The sequence below is a fragment of the Budorcas taxicolor genome, chromosome 11 (genome assembly GCF_023091745.1).
Source record: "Budorcas taxicolor isolate Tak-1 chromosome 11, Takin1.1, whole genome shotgun sequence".
Taxonomy (NCBI): domain Eukaryota; kingdom Metazoa; phylum Chordata; class Mammalia; order Artiodactyla; family Bovidae; genus Budorcas; species Budorcas taxicolor.
Window position 1 is genome coordinate 60,262,418 of NC_068920.1, and position 27,297 is coordinate 60,289,714.

Sequence of the window (27,297 nt, forward strand, 5' to 3'; positions counted from 1 at the left end):
CCTGGTCCAGGAACTAAGAATCCTGCATGCCTTGCTGTATGGCCAAAAAATAGTAATAATTAAAAAAAAAAAAAGCACTATAGCCAATTAACTAAAAGCAAAACTAGCTTAGCTGTTTTCTAAACGTGGATTTTAACATAAAACACGTATTTTTTAAAAGTAAAAACCAGGACGTTCCTGGTGGCAGAGTGGTAAAGAATCCACCTGCCAATGCAGGAGACAGGGGTTCGCTCCCTCCTCTGGGAAGATCCCACATGCTGGGGAACAGCTAAGCCAGTGCCCCACAATGACTTAGCCTGTGTTCCGCAGCAAGAGAAGGCACCGCAATGGAAAGCCCAGGTCCATGCAACTGAGAGAAGAGCCCGAGCAGCAGTGAAGACCCCGCAGAGCCAAAGATACAGAAGCAAATAAAACCTTTTGAAAAAGTAAAACCCAGAAAGATCAGCCTAAGTCCCTGATCTTGGTAGGAAGGTAGCTCAAAATGGACAGTGAGTTAGTAACTGTTTCACATAAAAATTTGTTTCAGGTAACATCTGAGTCATTTCTGTAGGTTGCTTCTGTACCGAAGCCCTTACATACATTATTTCATTGAATCTTCATAAATGTTCTGTGAGGCAGACACTGTTATTATCCCTATCGTATATAAAGAAGGCAAGCAGCTTGCCTAGGGACACACAATGGTGAACTGACAATTAGTTAACGGGATCTTAACCACTTAAGCTATAACACATCCTGTCGCTGAACACCATAGAGCAAAAGCTTTCTGTAGTTCTGCTCTTTATTTTGGGACTCCCATTTGTTGATGGCAAAGTACTTCCTTGGGGGGAAAGATTGTAACTTTGTTTTGAAATAGTTTTCGATTCACAAGAAATTACAGAACTAGCACAGAGTTCCTAGCGCCCTTCACCCAGGTTCCCCTAATGGTAACATCTTACATAATCACAGTAGCATGATCAAGTGACTCTGGAACACTGTACACGTGCTCAGGTGTCCAGTCGTGTCCAGCTCTTTGCAACCCTCTGGACTGTAGCCCACCAGGCTCCTCTGTCTAAGGGATTTTCCAGGCAAGAATACTGGAGGGGGTTGCCATTTCCTACACCAGGGGATGTTCCCAACCCAGGGATCGAACCTGTATCTCTTGTGTCTCCTGCAGTTGAACCACTCAGGAAGCCCAATATTAGTAACTAAAATACAGGCAGGGCTTATTCAGATTTCACTAGTTTGGGGTTTTGCTTTATTTGGGGGAGGGGGGATTTTTATGAAATTTCTATGAAATTTTACTACAGGTATAAATATGTATACAAATCAACTGTTTCATCACCAAAAAGAAGCTTCCAGGGGCTTCCCTGGGGGTCCAGTGGTTAAGACTCTGAGCCTCGACTGCAGGGGTGCGGGTTTGACCCCTGGTTGGAGAACTAAGACCCCACATGCCCTAGTGGTAGAGCCAAAACACAAAAAGCTCCCCCATGCCACCCTTTTTACAAACCTCCTTCTGTCAACCTAACCCCTGCAGGAGCTGATGTGTACATCATCACTATAACCCTTTCATTTTGAGAATGTTACCTAAATGGAATTACACGGCACATTACCTTTGAGACTGGTTTTGTTGACTCAGAATCATGCCCTTTAGACAAAGTACTTCTTCGCTTACATTTCTTAAAGACAGCACTTAGGTCACAGAAGAAAAAACAACTGGTAGCATGAGGGAAAACTGTATCATCTTCCTGTTCCTAAATATGCCTGCTCCAGGCAGGCTCTGAGTGGGTACACAGCCCAGCAAAGCCATCTCAAGTCAAAACAGCCTCAGCCTAGTTCCCTAAATACCACCTACTTACTGGAAGGGGCTCGGGTATCTCACTAACTTGTCTTCTAAGTTAAGAATAGATGTAAATAAGTTTGAATGTAGTTCTTTCACAGTGCTACAAAATTTTAACAGTATAAAACATTTTTTATTCTGAAATGTTAATTATATATTTACAGAAACAGACAGGGAGTTCCATGTGTCCTTCAACCTACCTCCCCAATGTTAATGTCTCAAATAACTATAGTGTCAAAACCAGGAAACTGATACTGGTACCTTCCACAGAGCTTATTCAGATTTTTCCAGTTACATGTGGACTCATTTGTGCGGATGTGTTGCTTTGTGTGAGTTTATCACATGTGTAGCTTCATGTAACCATATCCCATTAAAGTCTATGTTAAAAAGCATACTATTAGCCTGTAGAATGCTCAATTTCTATTTTATGTCTATCTTCTTAACCAAAAGGAAAAAAAATCTTCAAATTAAAGAAAGTAAAATGAAGACTGTAAAGAAGCTAAAGCCCAAACTAAGCGTCACTTGTAATGGTATATCTGACCATTTAGAAATAAATAAGGTCACCAAGTTGAGACAATTTATATCAATATATTTAGCTGTGGGTATTAAATTTTGCAGATCCTTCTACTTGCTAAGAAAACTGAAGAGGAAGACCTCTAGAAGAACAGAGACGGGGACCACCCTGGTGGTCCAGTGACTGGGACCCCTTACTTCCGATGCAGGGGATGTGAGTTCAATCCTTGGTCAGGGAACTAGATCCCACATGCTGAGCAGTGGCCAAAATGTAAAGCAAAATTAATTCTAGATGAACAGAGATGGACAGACTTTGTCCTTGCTTTCATAAAGAAAATGATACTGATTTTGGCAAGTACAAAATCAGTGAGAGACAGAATCCACAGTAGAACTTTAGAGAAGGTTATCAAATTGGTGCCTAGGACACCTGGCCTAGGAGGACAGGCATGCAGTTCAGCTCACCAACAGGAAGTCAAGCCTGATGTCAGAATGAATTGCAAACTGATTTCCAGCCTTTCCAGGACAGTTCCTAGTCCAAAGTATCACGGAATATCTTAGAAGACAAGATGGAGAGATAAATGGTGGAGAAAATAAAATTAGGCACATTTACTGCTGACTGAAAAGTAGACAGAAGAGCTGATTTCATGAATTGATATCAACTCAGAGGTTGCCTGACGGCCACTGTGTTTTGTCCTTGGTTAGATTAGAATCTAGACAGGAAACAGGGAGAGAATTTGCTAATCCAATAAGAGAATCAAGGTTCAAAATGGCCTTAGTAGATTGGGATGATGAGATAAATTTTCATAGGGATAAAGGTCACATGGTGGGCTGAAATTTCAAAGTAATTAAATATACAAAAAGCAGGAGAGCCTTGATTTTGCAGCAATTTATGAGAAAAATGCTTGGGGATTTCAGTTAACCTCAGGCTCAACATGAACCAACATTAACCTCACCAAAAAGGCAATGTAAACTGCATTATCAGAAATAAAGCATTCAATTTATTTTAAATGGATAACCAACAAGGTCCTACTGTGTAGCACAGGGAACTCTGTTCAGTGCTACGTAGCAGCATGAATGGCATGGGAGTTTGGGGGAGAATGGATACCTGTATATGTTTGGCTGAGTCCCTTTGCTGTCCACCTGAAACTATCACAACACCGTTAATTGGCTAACTCCAATATAAAATAAGAAGTTTTTTTTTTAAAAAAAGCAAGGTAAAAAAAAAAAATATTCAAAACACAAGAGGTTACAACCTCCACTTAACTTCACACACATCTTTCCAAAACAACACCAACGCTACCAAGCTCTTTCAACAAAGAGAGGAGTTGGGAACACTTTCCAACTATGTTTTATGAGGTCAGCGCTACCCAGATGACAAAACCGACATCACAAAAACAAAATTATAAACCAGTTTCCTTCATGAACACTGTTGTGTGATAAAGACTTGGACTAGCCTCTGTCCCTGGTAATTTACTGAGTAATGAGAGTGGCTTTGTTATGCTAATGAGGCAAATCAGGTGGATCCACGGGTGACTTCCAGGTGGGGACTGGTCACCAGAATGACTAAATCATGTGATGGGAAGGCTGGGGCTTTGATCCACGTGATATTAGCTCAAGTTCCTGGCATCCAGGAAAGAGAGGGAGGTCTGGAGACAGTATTCCACCATGGTTAATGCTTTAATCAGTTATACCACATAATGAAGCCCCAATAAAAAAAATTCTAAACACCAAAGCTCTGTCCTGTGAACACACTGATGCAGCAAGTGACACTCGTCAAGGCAGAAAAGCTCTGCATTCGGGACCCGCCCAGACTTCATCCTGTGTGTATCCTTGGTGAAACAGACTATAACATAAGCAGAGCACTGTTCTGAGATCCGAGTTATTCTAGAAAATCCCTGAGCCCAAAGGGGTCATGATGCCTGCTGTTTGGTCACGAAGTCTGAGGCAACACCAGAGGGTCTCTTTGCGACCCCATGGACTGTAGCCCACCAGGCGCCTCTGTCCATGGGATTTCCCAGGCAAGAATACTGGAGTGGGTTGCCATTTCCTTCTCCAGGGGACCTTCCCAATCCAGGGAGTAAACCCATGTCTCCTGCATTGGAGGTGGATTCTTTACCGCCAAGCCATTTGGGAAACCCAAGGGGGCCACAGGAACCTCCAAACTGACAGCCAGTAAGTAAGGAGTACATGTGGCTTGGGACTCGTGGATGGCAGCTGAGGTGAGCGCAGTCTTGTGGCAGATGCTGTCCTGACCACGGGGTCTTCACTAACTCACAGTAATGAGGAGCAGAACCGGCTCGCAGTACAAGCGGTCGGTGTTCTCCCAGAAAAAGCTTAAATGCAAAAATATTTAACTTAATATCTACCAGCCAATGGAATCTATCACAATCCATCAGGACCAAGCAGAGTTTAGCCCAGAAATGCAACACTGGTTTAAAACTCGAAAATCCAATCATGTGGTAATTTGCCACATGAAGAGAATAAAGGTGAAAAACGATATGACCTCAACAGATGCAGAGGCCCCACACTAAAGAATACATACCTTCTGATTTCATTTCTGTAAATTTCAGTAACAGGCAAAATTTATATATGAAACTAGACATCAGAACAAGGTCACCTACGGGGCGGGGCAGCCTGACCCAAAGGGAAAAGGGGGTACTTGCTATATATACAATATATAGCAATGTTCTATATATTGACTGAAGTGATGGTTACATGACTATCTACATTTATCATGACTCATTGATTGTGTGCTTAAGTTCTATGCATTTAATTATATGTCAATTTAACCTACATATTTCATTGTATGCCCCATAAATCTTCCTTACAGGACTTCAAAACAATCATCCAGAGAAGGTGGAATGTAGTTTTTTAAAGTTGATTTTGAACAAATAAGTCACTTGATGATCAATTCCTCAGAGAAACTCAAAGAAAACTCAGATGAAGGCAGAGACAATGATAACATTCCTCGTGGAGTCAGGAGTGAGAAAAGTGACTCAGAGACAATACCTCTGACTGGCAATCACTTGCTGGCCCATTCTCACCATAAACATTCAGGGAGCATTGCCATGAGTCAGGCTCTGTCTTGGGAGAGACAAAGCCCTTGCCCTTACTAAGCATACGTTCTCTAAGAAGACAGACAAGGAGATTAAACAATAAAGAAGGTAATGACAGACTGTGATGTGCAGCGAAGGAAGCCCACAAGAATATGTGCCATGCCTGAGAGTCAATACAGGAGTGAGGAGGACCCGGAAGAACGAGCAGGAAAGACCTCTGTGCAGAAGCGTTACCTGGCACACGTCACGGGAGGAAGGGCAAACGGAACGACACTGCAGGCAGACAGAGAGGCGGTGCAAAGGTCCTGAGGCAGGGAGAGGGGGATGTTTCTAAGAAAACAAAAGACAACCAGTGTGACTGGCGCTTAATTAGCAGCGCGGAAAGAGTGGGTGGGGTGGAACTGGAAAGTAGAGTGCGGACCGGAGCACACAGATCCTATGAGGAGCAGATAGGCCTCTTGAGAGAAAGTCAAAGACAACGGGCAGCCACTGAAGAGTTCTAGCAGGCAGGGGACATGAGGGGACCTACCATGGAGAACAAGAGTGGGGATAAGGCTGGAAGCAAAAGGCAATGGCACCCCACTCCAGTACTCGTGCCTGGAGAATCCCATGGATGGAGGAGCCTGGTGGGCTGCAGTCCACGGGGTCGCTAAGAGTCAGACACGACTGAGCAACTTCACTTTCACTTTTCACTTTCATGCATTGGAGAAGGAAATGGCAACCCACTCCAGTGTTCTTGCCTGGAGAATCCCAGGGACGGGGGAGCCTGATGGGCTGCCGTCTATGGGGTCACACAGAGTTGGACACGACTGAAGTGACTTAGCAGCAGCAGCAAAGAGACCAGGTAGGATGCTACTGCAGAGATGCTGGTAAGAGGTGGTGGTGACCTGGACCGGGGCCCTGCAGCAGACAGGCAGAAAAGAGATTTGAGATGTATTGTAGGAAGACAACTGGCAACCTCCTGATGTAGTCAGTCTAAACAATGAGCAGCAGGAAGGATGGGGCAGACAGTGACACACTTCAGTAGGATGGGGAACTCTGTGGCAGAACAAGTCCGAGCGGATGGGGAACTCTGTGGCAGAACAAGTCCGAGTATGGGGGGGAAACTAAGAGTTTCATTTTAACACACTTGCATATCCAGTAAGTGGACATGCCAGGAAAGGAGCATGAAGCTCAGGAGGGTAGTCTGAGCCAGAGGTACCAAGTTCAAAGTCATCATCACATGGATGGTCATGAAGACAGGATCCAGAGGAGATCTCCCAGGCAGGAGTGCCTCAGAGGGAGCAGAAAGCAGTCCAGGACTGAGCCCTGTGCACCCAGCATGTTCAGAACTCCTGTCGTGGGCAGAGGAAGAGCACTGAGGCAGGAAGGAAGCCAGGAAGACAGTGGTTTTGGAAGGTCACCTTTGGCGTGCAGCATCCTCGCCCTGAGTACACGCAGATTGGGAAGGTTAGGGGGTGGTAACCTTACCGGACGTTGCTGGGAGATGCGAGGAGAGGAGGCAAAGAGGAGCCCATTAGATTTCACAGCACAGAACACGGCGCTGCCCCCAGAAGCAGTGTGGGAGGAGGGCTGGGCCCGAAGCCAGGCCACACCCACTTGGATGGAAATCAGATGACTGCTGACCTTCACGGCACTCACAGCCCCACAGTGACTCAGTCCTCCCACAACTGCCTCCATGACCAAGGCGTTTTCCTCACCGCCACCTCACTGAGGTCCTCACAACAGTGGTTCCTGAAAGGCAAGGCCTGCCAGGCCAGCTGGCCCACAGCTGCCACGGGAGATGTGAGCAGGGCTTCCCGGCTGCCCTGGCTCGAAGATTCCAGCCACTTGATTGATGTAAGCACAGACACCCATCCTGTGCTGTGACCTCTGAGCCCCGAGACTTCCACCTGCCTCCCCATCTGGTCCCCATCCTGGGGTGCCCCACCTGTGTTTTCATCCTCGTCGAGTGCCCGCTGCCGTACACTACAGCATTCACCCACCTTCTGCTCCCTTCCACTGTCAGAAAGCAAACAATAAACAAATGCCACAACTGAGACTCACCAGGAACAGTCAGAACAGAGGGGGATCTTTCTGGAAGTTCATTAACACGGCTGCTGTTCTGAACCCAGTAAATGCTGACGGGCTCGGGTGGACCCACAGCCTGACAGGTGAGGTTGAAGGCTGTGTTTCTGGTGACATTCATGCTCTCGGGGTGCCTCGTAAAGTAAGGAAGTCCTGCAGAGGAAGTGGTAAGTGGAAGAAGGTTTGAGATTCACAGGTCAAGGCACAGCCCCCAGGTGAATGGAAACCACACCAGAATTCAGCAGTAGTCCTCTCTGTCCACCACCCTGCAATGCAGGAGACCCGGGTTCAATCCCTGGGTTGGGAAGATCTCCTGGAGAAGGAATTGGCAACCCACTCCAGTAGTCTTGCCTGGGAAATCCCATGGACAGAGGAGCCTGGTAGGCTACAGTCCATGAGGTCGCAAAGAGTCAGACACGACTGAGTGATTGAACTTTTACTTTCTGTCCACCACCCAGGTGTGAAATGCTCAGTTTTCACCTCGATGAAGTTGAGTAAGAAAGCACACAGAATCTAATTCTTACCAGTCTAGCTCTAGCCGGCTTTCTAGGACACTTTCCCAAAGGAGCAATGGTGATTCAGAACTGGTTTTTCCAGAAGGGAGGCCTGGCAGTTGTGAAATTAGGTGTTGCTTAAGCTCCTGGGAAAGGCTGGCAGGATTTCTCACCAATAAACACAGAGTGAAAACAAAGCCACGTGCGAGGTCTGCCCCGCCTTTTTTTTTTCTTAAAGTTTAAGTATACTTGATTTACGGCTTCCCAGGTGGTGCAGCATAAAGAATCGACCTGCCAATGCAGGAGACGCAGGGGACGTGGGTTCAATCTCTGGGTTGGGAAGATCTCTTGGAGGAGGAAATGGCAACCCACTCCACTATTCTTGCCTGGAGAATTCCATGAACAGAGGGGCCTGGTGAGCTACAGTTCATGGGGTTGCAAAGAGTTGGACATGACGGAGCAACTGAGCACGCATACTTGATTTATAATGCTGTATTAGCTTCAGGTGTATGGTGAAGTGATTCAGTTATACATATGCAAAAATATATATTCTTTCAGATTCTTTTCCATTATAGGTTGTTGCAAGATATTGAATAGAGTTCCCTGTGCTGTGCTTGTTTATTTGATACACAGTGCTGTGTACCTGTTCATCGGAAACTTCCACTCCTTCCTCTTTGGTAACCAGAAGTTTGTTTTCTTTTTCTGAGTCTGGTTCTGTTTTATAAATAAGTTCATTTGTATCTTTTTTTTTCCATTTCCACGTATAAGCCATACCATATATTTGTCTTTCTCTCTCTGACTTCACTTAGTATGATAATCCCTAGGTCCATCTATGTTTCTGCAAGTGGCATTATTTCATTTTTCGTGGCTGAGTAATATTCCACTATGGGCTTCCTGGTGGCTCAGCGGTCAAAAATCTGTCTGCCAATGCCAGAGATGCAGGTCAGGAAGGTCCCCTGGAGAAGGAAATGACAACCCAGGGATTCCTACCTGAGAAATCCCATGAACAGAGGAGGCTGGAGGGCTACAGTCCATGGGGTTGCAAAGAGTCAGACACAACTCAGCGACTGAGCACACACACAATATTCCGTTATACGGCACATCTTCTTTATCCATGCAGCTGTTGGTGGACACTTAGACTGCTCCCATGTCTTGGAGATTGTAAACAGCACTGCTGTGAACACTGGGCTGCATGTATCCTTTCAAATTGAAGTTTTCATCTTTCCTGGATATTTGTCCAAGAGTAGGATTGGTGAATCACATGGTAACTGTAATTTTAGTTTTTTGAGGAACCTCCATACAGTTTTCCATTGGAGAAGGCAATGGCACCCCACTCCAGTACTCTTGCCTGGAAAATCCCATGGACGGAGAAGCCTGGTGGGCTGTAGTCCATGGGGTCACTAAGAGTCGGACACAACTAAGTGACTTCACTTTCACTTTTCACTTTCATGCACTGGAGAAGGAAATGGCAACCCACTCCATTGTTCTTGCCTGGAGAATCCCAGAGACAGAGGAGCCTGGTGGGCTGCCGTCTATGGGGTCGCACAGAGTCAGACACGACTGAGGCGACTTAGCAGCAGCATACAGTTTTCCATAGTGGTTACCAATTTATACTTCCACCAACAGTATAGGAGGGTTCCTTTTTCTCCACACCCTCTCCAGCATTTATCATCTGTAGACTTTTTGATCACAGTCATTCTGACTGGTGTGGTCCATTTTTGAGGACAATCTGTTATATGTGAGACTTTCATATTGGTGATAATAAATTTTAAAATCTGTACACTTGTGTAAGACTGAACAGTTTTTCCAAGCCTAAACTCATGAAAACAGTGTAGACAGAGTTACACAGTTACAACCTCAAGATCTCCCACTTTGATTCCAGAACTGGGGTCACAGGGAAGTGACGTTAAGAACAGCTCAGAGACAGCCAGTTGGTACTTATTTGGGGCATGTGCCAAAATGTTAACAGATCAAGCGAACTGACCTCCAGCATTTAAATTGTGTTATTTGGGGACTGGGAGTTCACAGATCCAGTCCCAGCAGGAATAACATGGGATTGGTAAAATGGGATTCTTTTTTTCAAGCTTCAGTGTTTTACCAAACTTCATTTGAACCTAACTCATTCCTACCCTGCGCATTTTTTTTCCTGGGACTTTACAAGTAAAATGTCTTCTGAATAGTTTTTCCAGAGTAGCAGCAAATGTAGGAACCCTTCCCTCCGGTGGATACTGGCAGAACTCTCTGGCATGGCCATCCAGTTTGGGACCGTGCATGTGTGCCCGCCAAGTCACTCCAGTCGTGTCCGACTCTGTGTGACCCCATGGATTGTGCCCGTCAGGCTACGTCCTTCGCCCAGGGGATCTTCCCAACGATCCAGGGACTGGACCTGTGTCCCTTAGGCCTCCTGCATTGGCAGGTGGGTTCTTTACTACTAGCACTACCTGGGAAGCTGTGCAGGGAAGTCTGAGATGGGCTCAGAGCAAAGCTCCAAAAGAGACCCCCGTGAGGGCCCTCCCTCTCTTGCACCTGCTGCAGCATCAGCGGGTATCAAGTTCAGGTTTAGACGAGAATGGACAGCACAGTTGCCTTTCAGAGGGAGACGAGTCTCCTTAAACTTCGCTGAGAAGCTAATCACCTTCTCTAAAGCCTGTGAGGACAATGGTGAGGAGAAAGCAGCTAAGTCATTCTCCTGATGACATTGTAGATGGGGGTGTCTTGGCGAGCAGGGATGCAGAGACCCTGGAGGTCAAGTCCCTGGGATAGCGGGGAGTGGCCACTTGGGTTGATAATGAAGATGTTTCTTCCTCGAAGCCTCTCTTGGCAGGCCCTGCCGTTGCCGAACCAGACAGGCAAGGCCCAAGATGCAGGACCTGGCCTGGCTCACCTGTGCGTCAGCTCATGTCCCCACGAGAGTTCAGGCTCCTCGAGGGCAGAGATTGCCTCTTCCTGCCTGATGCCCCAGTTCTCCCCTACCAGGCCCACGTCATGTCATGGCATCAGAACTGCACTGAATCATGTGCCTGAGAAACCCTAAGGATTGAAAAAGGAATCCCAGGCACAGTTGAAACTAGCTTATTCTCCCTGGTTTCACTGTCCACATAAGCAACATAGGAAAGCAGGGGTCCCCAACCTCCAGGATCTAAAGCCTGATGATCTGAGGTGGTGTGGATGTGATAATAGAAATAACAGGTACAATAAATGTAATGCACTTGAATCATCTCAAAACCATAACCGCCCCCCTCCCCCAGCCCCGCCGTCCACCCCTCTGTCTGGGGAAAAATTATTTTCCATGAAACTGATCCCCAGTGCCGAAAAGGGTGGAGACCACTGCAGTAAAGGGTACTGAATAGTAAATAACTGGCACTTGACCCGGTGAGTGGCATCTAGTGCCAGCACTGAGAACTGTTTAATAGACTGCATTTTGCCTCCGAAAATAGACTTCAGGTTTTGTTTTTTGTTGTTGTTTTGTTTTTGGCTGTGCTGGGTCTTAGTTGCCCCGGAGCATGTGGGACCTTAGTCCCCTGACCAGGCATTAAACCCACATCCCCTGAATTGGAAGGTGGATTCCTTACCACTGGACCACCAGGGAAGTCTTAAGACTTTAGCTTTTTAAATTGTAAATAACCTTTAGGCAAGGAGGTCCACAATCCCTTTTTATCTCAGGCTTAGTATCTAGCAGAGAGCTAAATCTTTAAGAATTCAGTTTATTTCACAACTACCTATAATCTAAGAAAAAAGATGGCCTTTAAAATCTCAGTGTTTAAAGATCTGTAAGTTTTGCATCAGAGTATGCATACAAATGGATAAATTAGGAATTTGAGGGTAACATGAACACACTACTTTATATATAATAGTTAAACATCAAAGACCTACTGTATGGCACTCAATATTTTATAATAGCTTATATGGGAAAAGAATCTGAAAAAGAATATATATACACACACACATGGTTTCCTTGGTGGCTCAGCAGTAAAGCTGAGCGGTAAAGCTGCCAATACAGAGACATGGATTCAATCCCTGGGTTGGGAAGATCTTTTGGGAAAGGAAATGGCAACCCGTTCCAGTATTCTTGCCTGGAAAATCTCGTGGACAGAGAAACCTGGTGGGCTACAGTCCATGAGGTCATGAAAGAGTCAGATACAACTTAGCGATTAAATGTGAAACATATGTACATATATATACATACACACATATATGTATTCTCTATATATGTATATGGAGAAGGCAATGGCACCCTACTCCAGTACTCTTGCCTGGAGAATCCCACGGACGGAGGAGCCTGGTGGGCTGCCGTCTATGGGGTCGCACAGAGTCGGACACAACTGAGGCGACTTAGCAGCAGCAGCAGCATATATGTATATGTGTATATATATGTATCTATCTATCTATCTATATCTGAGTCACTTTACTATACACCTGAAACTTACACAACATGGTATATCAACTTCAATTAAAAATTCTTTTTAAAACCCAATGGCAAACAAATGGGCATGCCAAACTCTGGAGCATTATACACAAAGCAATTCATGCAGGCTCTAAAAGAAACCGCCAAGTGGCAACTGGACATCGTGGCCTTTGGACTCACCTTGAACCTCGACGTAGATGGGGTCAGACACGATCTCTTCACTGTTTATTTTCATCTTACAGATGTACGACCCATTGTCTGAACGCTGCACACTGGTTATGCTTGAGAGAGAAACACAAAGATATTTCACTGATGACCTTTCGAGTTTCTACTACAGGAATCAACATTCTTTGTCTTTCACTGTGATGATTAACCGTGTATGTCAACATGGCTAGGTCTTGGCACCTCGATACTTGGTCAATCATTATTCTAGATGCGGATATTTTTCTGTGAAGGTATTTTTCAGATGTGATTCATATTCAAGTCAGTAGACTCAGAATAAGGCAGATTATCCTTTATTGCTTGAGTGGGTCTCATTTAGTCACTTAAATGTCTTAGGAGCATAGACTGAGGTCCTCTGAGGAACAAGGAATTCTGCCTCCAAACTGTCTTTGGAACTCAAGGCTGCAACAGCAGCTCTCCCCTGGGTCTCCCACTGACGCTCCACAGATTTCAGATTGGGCAGCACCCACAATTACCTGATGCTGGGACCGACTGAGGGCAAAAGGAGAAGAGGGAGGCAGAGGATGAGATGGTTGGATGGTGTCACCAACTCAATGGACATAAGTTTGAGCAGACTCCGGGAGACAGTGAAGGACAGGGAAGCCTGGTGTGCTGCAGTCCGTGGGGTCACAGAGTCAGACATGACTGAGCGACTGAGCAACAAGTACATTGGGGGTTTCCCTAGAGGCTCAGTGGTAAAGACTCCACCTGCCAGTGAGGGAGATGTGGGTCTGATCCCTGGGTTGAGAAGACCCCCTGGAGAAGGAAATGTCGACTCACACCAGTATCTTTGCCTGGGAAATCCCATGGACAGAGCAGCCCCATGGGCTACAGTCCATGGGGGTCACAGAGTCGGACACGACTTCAACAACGACAACAGTGACATTAAGTCTTTAAAATGACATCAATCTTTAAAATAATTTTTTTTTTTTTGCTCTCTCTCTTTTCACATGTGTGCACCCTGTTGGTTCTGTTTCTCCTAAGAACCCTGCCTAACGTCTGTGTGCTCACTTGTCTGTATTTCTATGGTAGGCTCTACACCAGGGCTCTCCACATCGGAGTACAACCTCTCAAGGCATTTTGCAAATCTGTGGGACTGTCCTGGACGGTCACGTAACTAGAGGCCAACACGGCTTTCAGGGGACAGAGGCAACTTTTCCACAACCCAAATGATCTTCAGAGACTGGAACCTAACCCCATCGTACACACATAAAGTATTTTGCCTGGTGTTAATATCCATTTCATTGCCCAGGACCATGAAAATGGCAGGCTAGTACCTCCTCATCCCGTTTTGAACTTGGCAGTGACTCGGCCATCGTCTGGAAAAAGCATGACTAACAGCATCTCTGTCTGCAGTGGCCGTGTGCATGGCGCAAGTCACCGTGGACTTTATTTCCTCTCCTGGTGTGGTCACGCCCAGTATTTACACATTCATGTTCATACTATTTAATTTTCAGTCACCTTCCTTTTGTTTTCCTCATATTACAGTGTAAACACGATACGTTATTAAGTATCTGATATAAACAGGAGGCCTTGGCTCAAAAGGTTCAGAGTCCTGCTTGTCAATTTCTCAACATGTTTACAAACAGGGAGATATATCACAGAGGTGACACCTGCTCTTAGCTGGGGCAGGAAGGGATGAGAGAGTATGGAACACTCTGAAATACTCTCAGATGCTCCCTGAAAGAGGACACCTTCATTAGTCCCACAGCACTGGTTTCTTCTCTGTGCATCAGACACAACCAAGAAGACTGTGATAGAGGAAAAAGGGAAAAAAAGAAAAATGCGGAGAGGTCTACTTGTCTTCCTAGCAGCTTGCTCCTCGATGCAACTTATTTGTGAAAGTGTTAGTCGCTCAGTCGTGTCTAACTTGTTACAATACCACAGACTCTAGCCCACCAGGCTCCTCTCTGTCCATGGAATTCTCAACATGGCAAGAATACTGGAGTGGGTTGCCATTCCCTTCTCCAGGGGAATCTTCCAAACCCAGAAACTGAACCCGACTCTCCTGCAGGCAGATTCTTTACCGTTTGAGTCACCAGCAAAGCCAAGCTTTAGGGAAGGGGCTTTATGTCAGAGTGCCTAGAGGTCACCAGAACATGGAAAGAGACCCCACAGGACAAAGATCCCCAAATAAGGGGTTAGCGGACCCTCTCTGAGAATGTGTTGGGATGTCGTGGTTACCAGAAGGGGATGAAGAAAGAGGAAGACGAGCAGGTGTGCTGCTCACGCGGGTAACAACCAGGGGCTGGATAGTGCACACAGCTCCTGGCAGATTCTGTATGCTGATCAGTCTAGCCTTCTTTGCAGTTCTAAGGGAAACCAAGGTTATGGCTACTGAAGAGGGTTTCCACTCATTTCACACGTTCACCTTGAAAGAGGCATCATTTTCTTGCAGGAAAACCTAGGGAGGAGCTGAACAGAGTGGACGATGAGACCCAAGACTCAGTGAGCCAGGAACCAGAGGGGAAGTGACAGCCAGAGAGGAAGGCAGGCCACAGCCCCAGTGAGGCTGCACCCAGGCCAAGGGTGCGCAGCACACCAGAACCCGGGACATCAGCAGGCGCAGATAACCACGGAGCGGCACATGCGGCGGCAGGACTCAAGACTGCACAGGACGTCCAGGCGTGTCTTCAGCCAGCCAGCAAGGAAAATTCAGAGTAGGAGAAGAGCAGGAGAACACAAAACTCAATAAATACTTGGTCACTTTCTTTTTTTTTTTTTAAAGGAAGAAATACAAAAAGGAATCAATAAAGCCTTGCCTGAAAACAAACACTTGGTCTTTACTCATTTGCTTTAGGCAGGGTTTAGCAGCATCTGGTGAGAAGGACTATTTGTGTCTGCATTAATTACCACGTCCAGATTCATCTTACCTATAGCACAGGAACGGTTTTTTCCAAATAATTCTACTTTTTGTTTTATAGACATAAAGGCTCCCAGGATGAAGGCAGGGTGCAGCTGGGACTCGAGATGGGAAAGTGGTCCCCCATCTCCTCCCTCTCCCTGGCAGAAACAGCAGGAAAGGCTCCGCTCACAGAATAGCAATCTAGACATTCCGACGACTGAGTAAGGAATTCCAGAAAGAACACAGAGAGGGGAGGGGGAGGATATGATTCAAGAAAATGCCCAGGACTGGAGATATGGATCTTTCCAAACCTGACCATTAGGCCGGGCAGCACAGCAAGAGAGAAAAGACCCACCAAGGGGCTTCACCGAGCCCCTTAGACATGTCACACATCTAAGATAAAGCAGAGACCTCCAAAAGCTTCCAGAGAAAGGAAAAGCAGGTAATTTATGAGTGAATCAGAACAGCATCATGCTTCTCAAGAACAACTCTCGGAGCAAAAAGATAACAGCAGGAAATTGTTTTCCTTTTAAATTCTGTATCTGGTCAAACTGTCTTTTGGTGAGAGTAGGAAAAATCTGGTATTTTCAGATATTCAAGAGCCCAGAAAGCAAGTGGAGGGGGTGGGCGCCGGGTAAAGTGAAGGAGTAAGCCAGGAAGAGGGAAAGCTGGGCTCTGGGAGACAGGAGCTAGAAATCAGGAGGAATGACGCTCCCAACAGCAAGAGCAAAGATGACTCAGCCAGACCCAGGCCTGGAGAGAAAGGAACGGTTCCAGGTCTCGCACCTCCAAGGAAAAAACTCCAGTCCTGAGAATTGTGTCATTTTGAGAGGACATGCTTATTTTCCTTCTGAACATGGAGGAGAATGAGCAATCAAAAATTAGAAAATTAAGTGAACTAACAGGCAGGCAAGGAAACTATTAAATTCAGAAAGATCAAAAAGCTCGACAAGAAGGCCAATGTAATTACAGTCTGACGACATGATTCGGCTGAAAATAGCATTTCCACAGCCACAGAAATTGTGAACCCTGGGTACTGATTTAACCACAGCCATGAGTAATACTCTATTAGATTAACACACCATGCTGGGGCCTGGCGCGGGTATGCACGCACACCACACACACACACAGACACACACACACACAGAGACACAGACACAGAGACACAGACACAGACACACACACACACACACACACACACACACACACACACACACGACTCGTGGATTGAGTATCTCTGGAAAGCTACCCAATCAGTGGGCCACCTCTGCTCCCCATCAGGAGTGGGATAGACAGACTACTTTACCATGTGCAGGCAATTTTTAATAAAGGTTTAAGAATTCCAACAGATTTTGGTCAAACATCTGAATGGGAGAAGACCAAAGAAACCATAGACTCAGACCCGATGTCTAGACAGGAACCATCTGGAGAGAGCCAAGGTGAGGAAGGGGGGCTGGCAGCTGCAAAAGCTCGTCCCCACCAGGATCCCCTCAGCTAACATAGCCCCAGAACATCCTACAAGGACACACATCTCTCTGGCCATCAGACCTGTTACAACTAGGCTGACCTGCTCACAGATGGCTTGTGGTAGTGGTGGTAGTTTGGTTGATAAGCTATGTCAGACTCTTTTGTGATCCCATGGACTATAGCCCGCCAGGCTCCTCTGTCCTCGGGATTTCCTGGGCAAGAATACTGGAGTGGGTTGCCATGCCCTCCTCCAGCAGATCTTCCCGGACCAGGATTGAGCCCGGGACTCCTGCATCGGCAGGCAGATTCTTTACCATCTGAGTCTCCTATATGCGGAGTGTACACACATCTCTCCTTCTCTCTGTGCTTCTGTTCCTTCTCAGAAATGGAGGGTCTAACACCCACCTCCACACCATGTATGGCACCTATGGGAAATCTGGAACTCAATAAATCTCTGGTCACTTTAAAAAAAAAAAAGAAAGAAAGAAATACAAAAAGGGACCAATATTAGTTGACTCCTCTTGAATACCTACAGTGGTTAAATTCATAGAGAAAAAATGTGGAATAGAGGTTGCCGAGGGCTGGAAGAGATAGGGAGTGGGGAGTCAGTGCTCATGGGTGTGGAGTTTCAGTCTGAGATGATGAAAGTTCTGGAGATGGATGGTGGTGATAGCTGGATAAAAATGTGAATGTACTCAAGGTCACTGACTTGATTTCAAAAAGGGCTAAAATGGTGTTTTACTTTATGTGTGCATGCGTGCTCAGTAGCTAAGTCATGCCTGACTCTTTGTGACCCCATGGACTGTAGCCCACCAGGCTCCTCTGTCCATGGGGTTTCCCAGGCAAGAATAAACTGGAGTGGGTTGCCATTTCCTCCTCTAGGGGATCGTTGCAATCCAGGGATCGAACCCATCTTAGCAGGTAGATTATTTTACCATTGAACCACCTGGGAAGCTCATGTTATATCTATGTTACAACAATCAAAAACAAACAAACAAATATTAAAAATGAAAGAAAAAAAGACTAAAAAAAGAATACAAAGATCCACTGATATTTAACTAGCCGTCATTCAAATGGTGCTGACAGGATTCCATGGAAAAACTGAGTTCAGGAATCTGGTACAAAATCTGACGTGAAAAGAAGTTTGAATTTCATATAAACTAAGTCTGAAAGTCTCAGCAATCTGTGGCTAAAATTAGCTTTTCCAACTGATGGCTCTGTTGAACAAATGATGTCCTTACTTTCTAGATGTTTGGCTGATCTCTCATGTACGATTCCATCTTTGGGGTCACCAACAGCAGCAGGATAAAGAGCAACCAGCGATGGCATCAGGCAGACCCAGCTGGGGCAAGGTAGGGCAAGGGTCTTGGCTCTCAGAGCCTGCAGGGGCCCGCCAACACAAGTCCCTCAGGCACAAGGGGCACGCAGGAACCCAAACTACCCATTCACCATGTTCACCAGGAAAACGCACTAAGAAGGTAAAATCCATGCAGCTTGAGCCACTGGGAAGGACGCCAGAGTTTAAAGAGCATTGGGAACTCTTGGACTACAAAGAAAACAAATATCAAACACTCCCTCTGCCATGAGCCACCCAGTGAGTAAATCTGCAGGGCCTGTCGATACACAGGACTATCAGTTTTCGTTTTTGCTTGAGGGCGGGTCTCCTCAAGTCTTCTGATCTTAAGGCTGGTGCCTTCCTGGAAATTTTTACCTGATGAGTGTTTCAACCTAAGCCAGAGAGCTTTTCTGCACCTGACCCCAGACTTCAGAGCTAACGGCTGTTGTCTAGTCTCCAAGTCGTCTCTGATTCTTTGCGACCCCAAGGACTGTAGCCCACCAGGCTCCTTTGTCCATGGGGATTTCCTGGGCAAGAATACTGGAGTGGGTTGCCATGCCCTTCTCCAGGAAATATTTCTGATTCAGGGATCTAACCTCCATCTCCTGCATTGGCAGGCAGATTCTTTATCACTGTGCCAACTTGGAAGCCCTTAGAAATAACTGCCCCAGGAATTGCACTCTTCTTTAGAGACTTCATCAGGAGGTCTTGGCTACGCAGGGTTCCCAGGCTGGATGAATGGATACTCTATGCTTTGAACTGATATCAGGTGTAGATGGGGTAGGATACTAGTTGGAGTGTCAAGGGGGACGTCCAGCCTGGTGACAAGTCCTACAACGGAGGTCTAGCAACTACTTTCGAGTGATGCACCATCCAGGATTAGGCATGGGGTGGGGGGTATGGGGCCAGCAGTAAGGAGGGGCGTTGGTGGAGATTTTCTGTTTTAACCACCAAGCTATTGATTAGGAATACTCCAGCCAGACACTGAGTGCTCCCTACACCCATTAATGCCAGATGACTCTTGACTCTTATCAATACTAACAGACGTCTGATCCCTGCTATACGCAGTCATCTCTCATTTGCACATTTGCTTAAATAAACGTGGTCCATGCAGTACTCTTAGTGGCATCTCCAACAAAACTGCAAGCTAGTGAATTCCTGGTAAGATGGCATCCACTGAAAGCTTAGAACCAGTTTTTAACTTTTCACTTTGCTGGGAACCAGAGTGGATTTCCTTGGGGCCCATGAGACGTGAGAAGAGAGGATATGAGGAGAGGTGTGCAAATCAGGCTCCCTAGTTAAATTTACTCCCAGCTTACTATCTAGTTACCCTGGGCCAGTCATCCTAATTCATAAGGACCTCAGGGTCCTCATCTAAAAGACATCAAATTAGGCTCTCCAACATCCTTCTATCTTGCAAAGAAATTATACAGATATTGATCATCTTGATCAAGTTACTTTAATTTACTTCATTGAATTACCCACAGCTACAGTGTCACCTGAACACTAACAAAGTGAATATGTCAGTGGTGGACTTGATCCTGCTCCAAATATTACTCGGTTCAGCTGAGTGTCCATCCATTGTAAGAATTCTGATCACTAAATTTGCTCAGTTGGGAGGTCACATAAGATTTGCTTCCCTTCCAAATGACTTTATGAGAGTTCAACCAAATATGTGCAAAAGTATACATTTTTCTCTAAAGTTCTCAAAATTTCACCTAGTCACCTTCCAATATCTAAAGACCTAAGTTCAAAATAAGACTCTGCTGTTCTCCATAGTGGCTGTACTAGTTTGCATTCCCACCAACAGTGTAAGAGGGTTCCCTTTTCTCCACACCCTTTTTGGCATTTATCACTTGTAGACTTTTGGATCGCAGCCATTCTGACTGGTGTGAAATGATACCTCATTGTGGTTTTGATTTGCACTGCTCTGATAATGAGTGACATTGAGCATCTTTTCATGTGTTTGTTAGCCATCTGTATGCCTTCTTTGGAGAAATGTCTGTTTAGTTTTTTGGCCCACTTTTTGATTGGGTCTTTTATTTTTCTGGAAATGAGCTGCAGGAGTTTCTTGTACATTTTTGAGATTAATTCTTTGTCTGTTGCTTTGTTTGCTATTATTTTCTCCCATTCTGAAGGCTCTCTTTTCACCTTGCTTATAGTTTCCTTTGTTGTGCAGAAGCTTTTAATTTTAATTAGGTCCAATTTGTTTATTTTTACTTTTATTTCCAATATTCTGGGAGGTAGGTCATAGAGGATCCTGCTGCGGTTTATGTCAGAGAGTGTTTTGCCTATGTTTTCCTCTAGGAGTTTAATAGTTTCTGGTCTTACATTTAGATCTTTAAGATCCAGCAATCCCACTGCTGGGCATACACACCGAGGAAACCAGAATTGAAAGAGACACGTGCACCCCAATGTTCATCACAGCACTGTTCCTAATAGCCAGGACATGGAAGCAACCTAGATGTCCATCAGCAGAGGAATGGATAAGAAAGCTGTGGGTACGTATACACAATGGAGTATTACTCAGCCATTAAAAAGAATACATTTGAATCAGTTCTAATGAGGTGGATGAAACTGGAGCCAATTATACAGAGTGAAGTAAGCCAGAAAGAAAAACACCAATACAGTATACTAACACATATATATGGAATTTAGAAAGAAGGTAACGATAACCCTGTATGCGAGACAGCAAAAGAGACACAGATGTATTGAACAGTCTTTCGGACTCTGTGGGAGAAGGAGAGGGTGGGATGATTTGGGAGAATGGCATTGTAACATGTGCATTCTCATATGTGAAATGAATCAATAGTCGATGCACGAGATGGGGTGCTCGGGGCTGGTGCACTGGGATGACCCAGAGGGAAGGGATGGGGAGGGAGGGGGGAGCAGGGTTCAGGATGGGGAACACGTGTACACTCATGGTGGATTCAAGCCAATGAATGGCAAAACCAACACAATATTGTAAAGTAAAATAAATTAATTAAATTAAAAAAAAAGACTGCCTACTCTAGGTGTAAAAATTCTCCAAGTCTTTTGAGTATCTCATGGCCCTTCAGAGCTTTCAGTCAGGTGGTCCAATTCCATCTCTTTGGCAAGAAGACCAAGAAAGACGTGGAGGCTCACTTACGGTCTCATGGGAGCCAGTGGCAGGACCCCAAGCTGAAACTCCCAGCCCAGACAGCAGGGCTGTGCTTTCCTTCTAAATGATACTCGGTGGGACCAAGACTTTGGTCAGATTTTTGTTTTTATAGGCCTTTTAACCTTATTTATTATGAAATGGTGATTTTAGTTCTCCCATCAGGAGCTATGTCTGTATAATGGAAAAACATCTGTGTTTTGCAGATGATGGAGAAAAAAATACAGTCAAGCCTCCCGAGGGGTCTCAGTCACTAGCTGAGAATGGCAGCCCAGGAGACCGAGCCAGACTCTAAATCGACCAATGAAAGACACGCAAGCTGTTTTCTGTGCCTTGATGATGACCAGGATAACTTAGAAAATGCAGAATAAAAGGGGGGGCGGAATCTTATGGAAGTGTTGACACACTAAACTCCAACTGGAGTCATCAGGTCTGTGGTAACTCAGAGGTGGTTTTTCTGAAAAGGAAACATACAGTGATTCACCCAAAGACATGACACAGCCTGGAAGCGGCCCAAACATCAGGTCAGAGAAAGTAAAAACAACAGATCAAAGAGGCTCCCCTCAGCGTGGAGGAGTCCCAGAGAAAAGGCTCTTGCATCATCGCTGCCGGGCTCCGACCTCATCTTGAGCTTTTAGTGACTACAGTCTGCGCATGCCTGCTAAGCTGCTTCAGTCGTGTCTGATTCTTTGCGAACCCATGGACTATCGCCCGCTAGACTTCTCCAACTGTGGGATTCTCCAGGCAAAAATACCGGAGTGGGTTGCCATGCCCTCCTCCAGGGTACCGTCCCAACCCAGGGACCAAACCTGCGTCTCTTGCATCTCCTGCACTGGCGGGAGAATGCTCCACCACCAGTGCCGCCTGGTAAGCCTGACTGCAGTCCACCTAATTCTAAACCTGCATATGCTGGGCGGTCCAGATGTAAACACCGACAAACAAACACCCTCCTGGCTAAGAGGAGACAGGAGAGAATGAAGAGGGAGGGGATCCCCTGGAGGTCCAGTGGTTTAACTCCATGCTTCCACTGCAGAACTGCAGGGGACATGGGTTCGATCCCTGGTTGGGGAACTAACATCCCACATGTCACATGACACAGTCAAAAAAGAGAGAGAGAGAGAGAATGAAAAGGGACGGTGGGAAGAGGAGCCACTGTCTCACTGTCTCCAGGATCTGGCGTATATGGACTCAGTCCTTGGGATGATGGGTTATTGGGTTACGTCCTGGCCTGGCTTATTGCTGTCTCTCCCTCAACTCACTCTGCCTGCCTGGGCCAATACAAAGTGGAATGTTGAGATGGAGAGCCAAGTGCGTGAAGGTCTGTCTCAGCTTCCCAGACTTCACACTTTCGGGGTTCTTCCGCCCCAACACGAGGTCAACATCAGTACCAGTATCTGTAGCCACAAGGGCTGCTGGGAGAGGAGGGAGGAAGAAGAGACGGAGCAAACGAAAGGGATGCAGGGCTGCACTGTTTGACAAGCTCCACGCCCACCCAACGATTCTGATGTCTCCTCATGCCAGGCAAGGACACAGCTCTCACCCACTGGGAGAGTTCTGGAGTCCAGCAGGACTTGGGGGTACTTGCAGGACAGCTGGGAAGAACGTCTGATCACCAAGAATTCCACTGGGGCCAAAATCCAATGAAAAGAGATCAACAATACAATTGACTATTAATCTACACTCTGAATGGACTGGTGAGGCTGCTAACACAGAAAACGAAAGGCTGTTTTGATTACTGACAAGCCTTTTGCTTTTGAATCAGCAAAAGCATAACATTTTCAAAGAAAGGGAGAGAGAACACTTACCTGAAGGAAGCGATGACTGCTGTAACTTCATTATCCGGATAAAACTGAGTAATTGCATGATGGACCCCCAACAATTCCTTCCCATCTTTCCACCAAGAAATAGTTGCACTGTCCTGGTAGATGTTAGGTATGTTGATGGAGCAATTAAACTTGACATCTTTGTGTTCAGAAAGTATTATATGGCCAACCGTATGATTAAATGCAAGAGGCGGTAGGAGCTTGGACCTGGCGGAGGTCACCCTGGGAAAGGCTACATTTCCAGGGATTGGTGTTCCAGGCTGGATGGGTGGAGACACAGCGGTGGGCTGGTAGCGACCAGTGTGAGGAAAGAAAAATGGCGTGTGGTCAACCTGTAAGCTTCCTGGGAGAGAACCAGAGAACAGCAGGTTGGGGCTGGTTCCTTCCTTCATCTCAGCAATAGCTGCAAAACAGAATATCGGATTTTTAGCCCTTTTTTTTTTTTTAGGTATAAGCCTTTCATTTTTTCAACACAAAAAACACATATGTGACAAACTTGGATCAAACTGAACTTGAAAAAACTTCCTTTTTTCTTGAAAATATATCATGGATAGTCTCCCCTGTCAACATGTTTCCTAACATATATCTAATCTAATTGCTAATTCCACCATGTTAAATTTTTAAATTATTTTTTAACTGGAGGATAATTGCTTTACAACAGGGTGTTGGTTGTTGTCGTACATCAACATGAATCAGCCATAAGCATACACACATCCTCTCTCTTGAACCTCCCTCCCACCCTCCACCTCCCACCTCACCCTCCATCCCACCCCTTTAGGGGTGTCACAGAACCTCCCTGCGTCACATAGCAAATTCCCACCAGCTATCTATTTTACATATGGTAATGTATATGTTTCCACGCTACTCTCTCCATTCATCCCACCCTCTTTTTTATTTAACTTTTTCACTTTTTGGCTGAGCCACACAGCATGTGGGATCTTTGTTCCCTAATCAGGGATTGAACCTGCGCCCTCTGCATTGGAAGGGCAGGGTGTTAACCACTGGACCGCCAGGGAAGTCCTGGATTTTTAGCCACTTAAATAATGGAGTTTCCCAAGTAGGTTCCCAACTTTCTAGGCCAGTATGAGAGAGAACTGGGCATCCTCAATATCCTCAGAAATCATGATCAGAATTTATTTAACACACATGAATAGTGTGAATATTTTCTTTCACAATTTTATTCATTTGTAGACTTCCTTCTATAGAAAACTTAAGAAATATAATCTTCACCATCAAAATTTTTAAAATTTGAGATACAATTGACATATATATAATATATTAGTTCCAGCTGTATGGCAGAATGATTCCATATTTGTATAGTTTTGCAAAATAACTGCCAGGATAAGTCTAGTTAATATCCATTTTCACAAATGGAAATTTTTTTCTTGTGATGAGAACTTTTAAGATCCACCATTAATAACTTTCAAATAGCCATTTGCAGGATTTTAGTTCCCTGATCAGGGATTGAACTTGGGACCTCAGCAATGACAGCACAGAGTCCTAATCGCTGGAACGCCAGGGAATTTCCGACGATACAGTATTACTAACTACAGTCAGCATGCTCGACATTACACCCCCAGGACTTCATTATTTTAAAACTGGAAGTTTGTACCGTTGACCACCTTCACTCATTTTTGGAACTGCGACTCATTCCAAATCCCTCCTCCTTAACTCACCAGCAGGCGGGCAGGTGCTGGCGCCTGAGAGCGCCTCCCTTCTGCCCCGTCAGTCACAGGACTTGATACAGCAGACTCGGCCAACAGTCTGGGAAAGGCTGCTGCTGGCCACAAAGGGGCACGTTTGCAATTCTGGTGCCTCAGCAAGACCCATTTCCAGGGATGGGGGAAAAGTCATCGTGTGCTTATAAGCTTCTAGCAAAACGTCTGCCTGCTGGAATAGATCTGGAAATATTCTGATTTCATCTGACCCACAAGAATTTCTAAAATTTCTGTTGTGCTCTTAGTGTTAACGGCAGTTTTGGAACATACATTCTATACTATTAATAGTTGTTATTTATTCAAACACATCAGGACTTTCCTGATGGTCCAGTGGTTAAGACTCAGCTCTTGCAATGCAGGGGACATGGATTCAATCCCTGGTTGGGAAACTAAGATCCTACATGCTGTGTGGCATGGCCAAAAATAAAAGGCACATTCCATGGGGGGAAGGAGCATTTTTTAAAAAAGCACATTGACCACAGGTGGTGAAACAGGCAGGGAGGAGAGACACAGGCTGGCATGTTGTGGGTGAGTGATGGGGGTACACAGAGCCATCTAGTCCTGCACAAGGGCTGTGTTTCCTACCATTCTCAGGATATCACACCTCCCGGGCTCTCTGAGAGAGAGAGAGAGAGAGAGAGAGAGAGAGAGAGAGAGAGAGAGAGGGAGAGAGGGAGAGTGTGTGTGTGTGTGTGCGTGTGCGCGCGCACGCGCGCACGCAGAGAGGGCAGATTAAGCAAATCACAACAAAAGACGCTCAGTTAAACTTGAACTTCAGATAAACAAGTAACTTTTAATGTAAGTATTCAGTTAAGTACTTATTTGGTGGATAGAGGTACAAGCAGATTTGGGGGTAGAAGGAGGAATCAGAATGTATTCCTCTGGCTTCCTCCCTGCAGGTCACTTTGGACCACACTCATCCCTCAGTGGAGGGCTGGACTTCCTGCCTCAATGACTTCCTGACAGAAGTCCTCTCCACCCAGCTCTCTCTCCCACCAGGGAGACTCTCATGGTTGCTGTACCTGGGAACTGCTTTCTGGGTGAACTCCAGGTTGAAGGACAAGAGGTTTCACTCTAAAAACAGGTAGAGCTTGTTGCTTGTTCTTGAGGCTGAGGTCTCAGGGGCTCTTGGAGTGCAGGTGTCCTTTGCAGCCTCTGGGAGAGGGCTTTGTGAGTCAGCTGCTGGCTGGCCTGGAGCCCAGTCATCCAGACAGATGAGTGTGCTCTGATGGGAGCTGTCCCTTATTCCAAGGAGTCGAGATCAGAGTGACTGTACCGAGAAGGGGCCCCTGCCCCTCCTGTCACCCTCACGCCAGGCAAATTTTTGCACAGGGATGGTAGGAAGAGGTGAAGTCCATCTTCTCTGATGTTGGAGTCCCTTCTGCAGTTATGGATGCTCTGGCTATTTATCTGGTCTGTCTGCAGACCCTCCTCAAGAATACTCTTTTTCTACAGGCTTCAAAACACTTACAATTCACTTGTGCCTCTTAGAGGCCAACTTACCTGAAGCACTTCCTATTTGTTGAGCTTGGGAGTCAGAGGTTTTGTCCAAATAACTTTTCTTTCTTTTTTTTTTTTGCCACACCATATGGCATGCAGGATCTTACTTCCCTGACCAGGGATTAAACCCATGCCCCATGCAGTAGAAGCCTGGAGTCTTAACCACTAGACCACCAGGGAAGTCTCCAACTTTTCTGTTATATGTTAAATATAGGGCAAAAAAAGTAGACTGGGAGAAGAGGGTAATGCTTCTTTTGGTTTGTTTCATTTCCTTAAAAACACTGAATATTTCTAATTATAAAGGTAGTACAAGTCTGCTGTAAAAAATTCAAATATTTATGGGAGCACAGAAAGTATAAGATGGAAACCTATTTTATAATCCCAACCCTGCAAGATAACCTCTGATTACAGTTTAGGGTATAAGCTTCAGTTTTCCATGAGCTGAGCAGCTCACCGAACAAACTAATGGCAAAGCCCCCCAGTCAGATGACATCACTGAGATTGGGGCACAGCCAAAACCTGTAATCACTATGGATGGTTTAAAAGATAACTCATCTCCAGAATTTGATTTGCCAGAAGCTGGTACAGCATGATTTAACTGCTAACATTATTTATACAGCACTTGCAGGTCTAAGATTAGCTGTGACTGTCAAATGGGATACAGAAAGGCGAATGTCCCAGCAGAGGGGGAGCAGAGAGTCCCGGGAGTTGAAGGGGGTGGGACACAGCTAACTGTGGGGAGGCCTTCCCCAGGCCCCGCCCCACTCTGTCTAGTTAATAACCTCCCACGTCAGGGACTCGGACCCGCCACTTTGGTAGTATCTGCTGTAATAACTCCCCAGTTCTCTCTCTGCTGCTGGACTGACTGAAAGCCCCACACTGTAGTCAGTTCCTAG

General features: G+C 45.8%; 1 protein-coding gene across 1 annotated transcript in view; it reads right to left on the reverse strand.

The window, feature by feature from the left end:
• MERTK (MER proto-oncogene, tyrosine kinase) overlaps positions 1–27,297 on the reverse strand; it is a 117,414-nt gene that overhangs the window by 59,677 nt on the left and 30,440 nt on the right. Inside the window, exons 2-4 of the mRNA XM_052648805.1 lie at positions 23,166–23,586; positions 12,532–12,632; positions 7,432–7,605 (exon numbers count right to left, since the gene is read on the reverse strand). Of these exons, the coding sequence (XP_052504765.1) occupies positions 7,432–7,605; positions 12,532–12,632; positions 23,166–23,586 (696 nt within the window). The remainder of the gene's footprint in view (positions 1–7,431; positions 7,606–12,531; positions 12,633–23,165; positions 23,587–27,297) is intronic.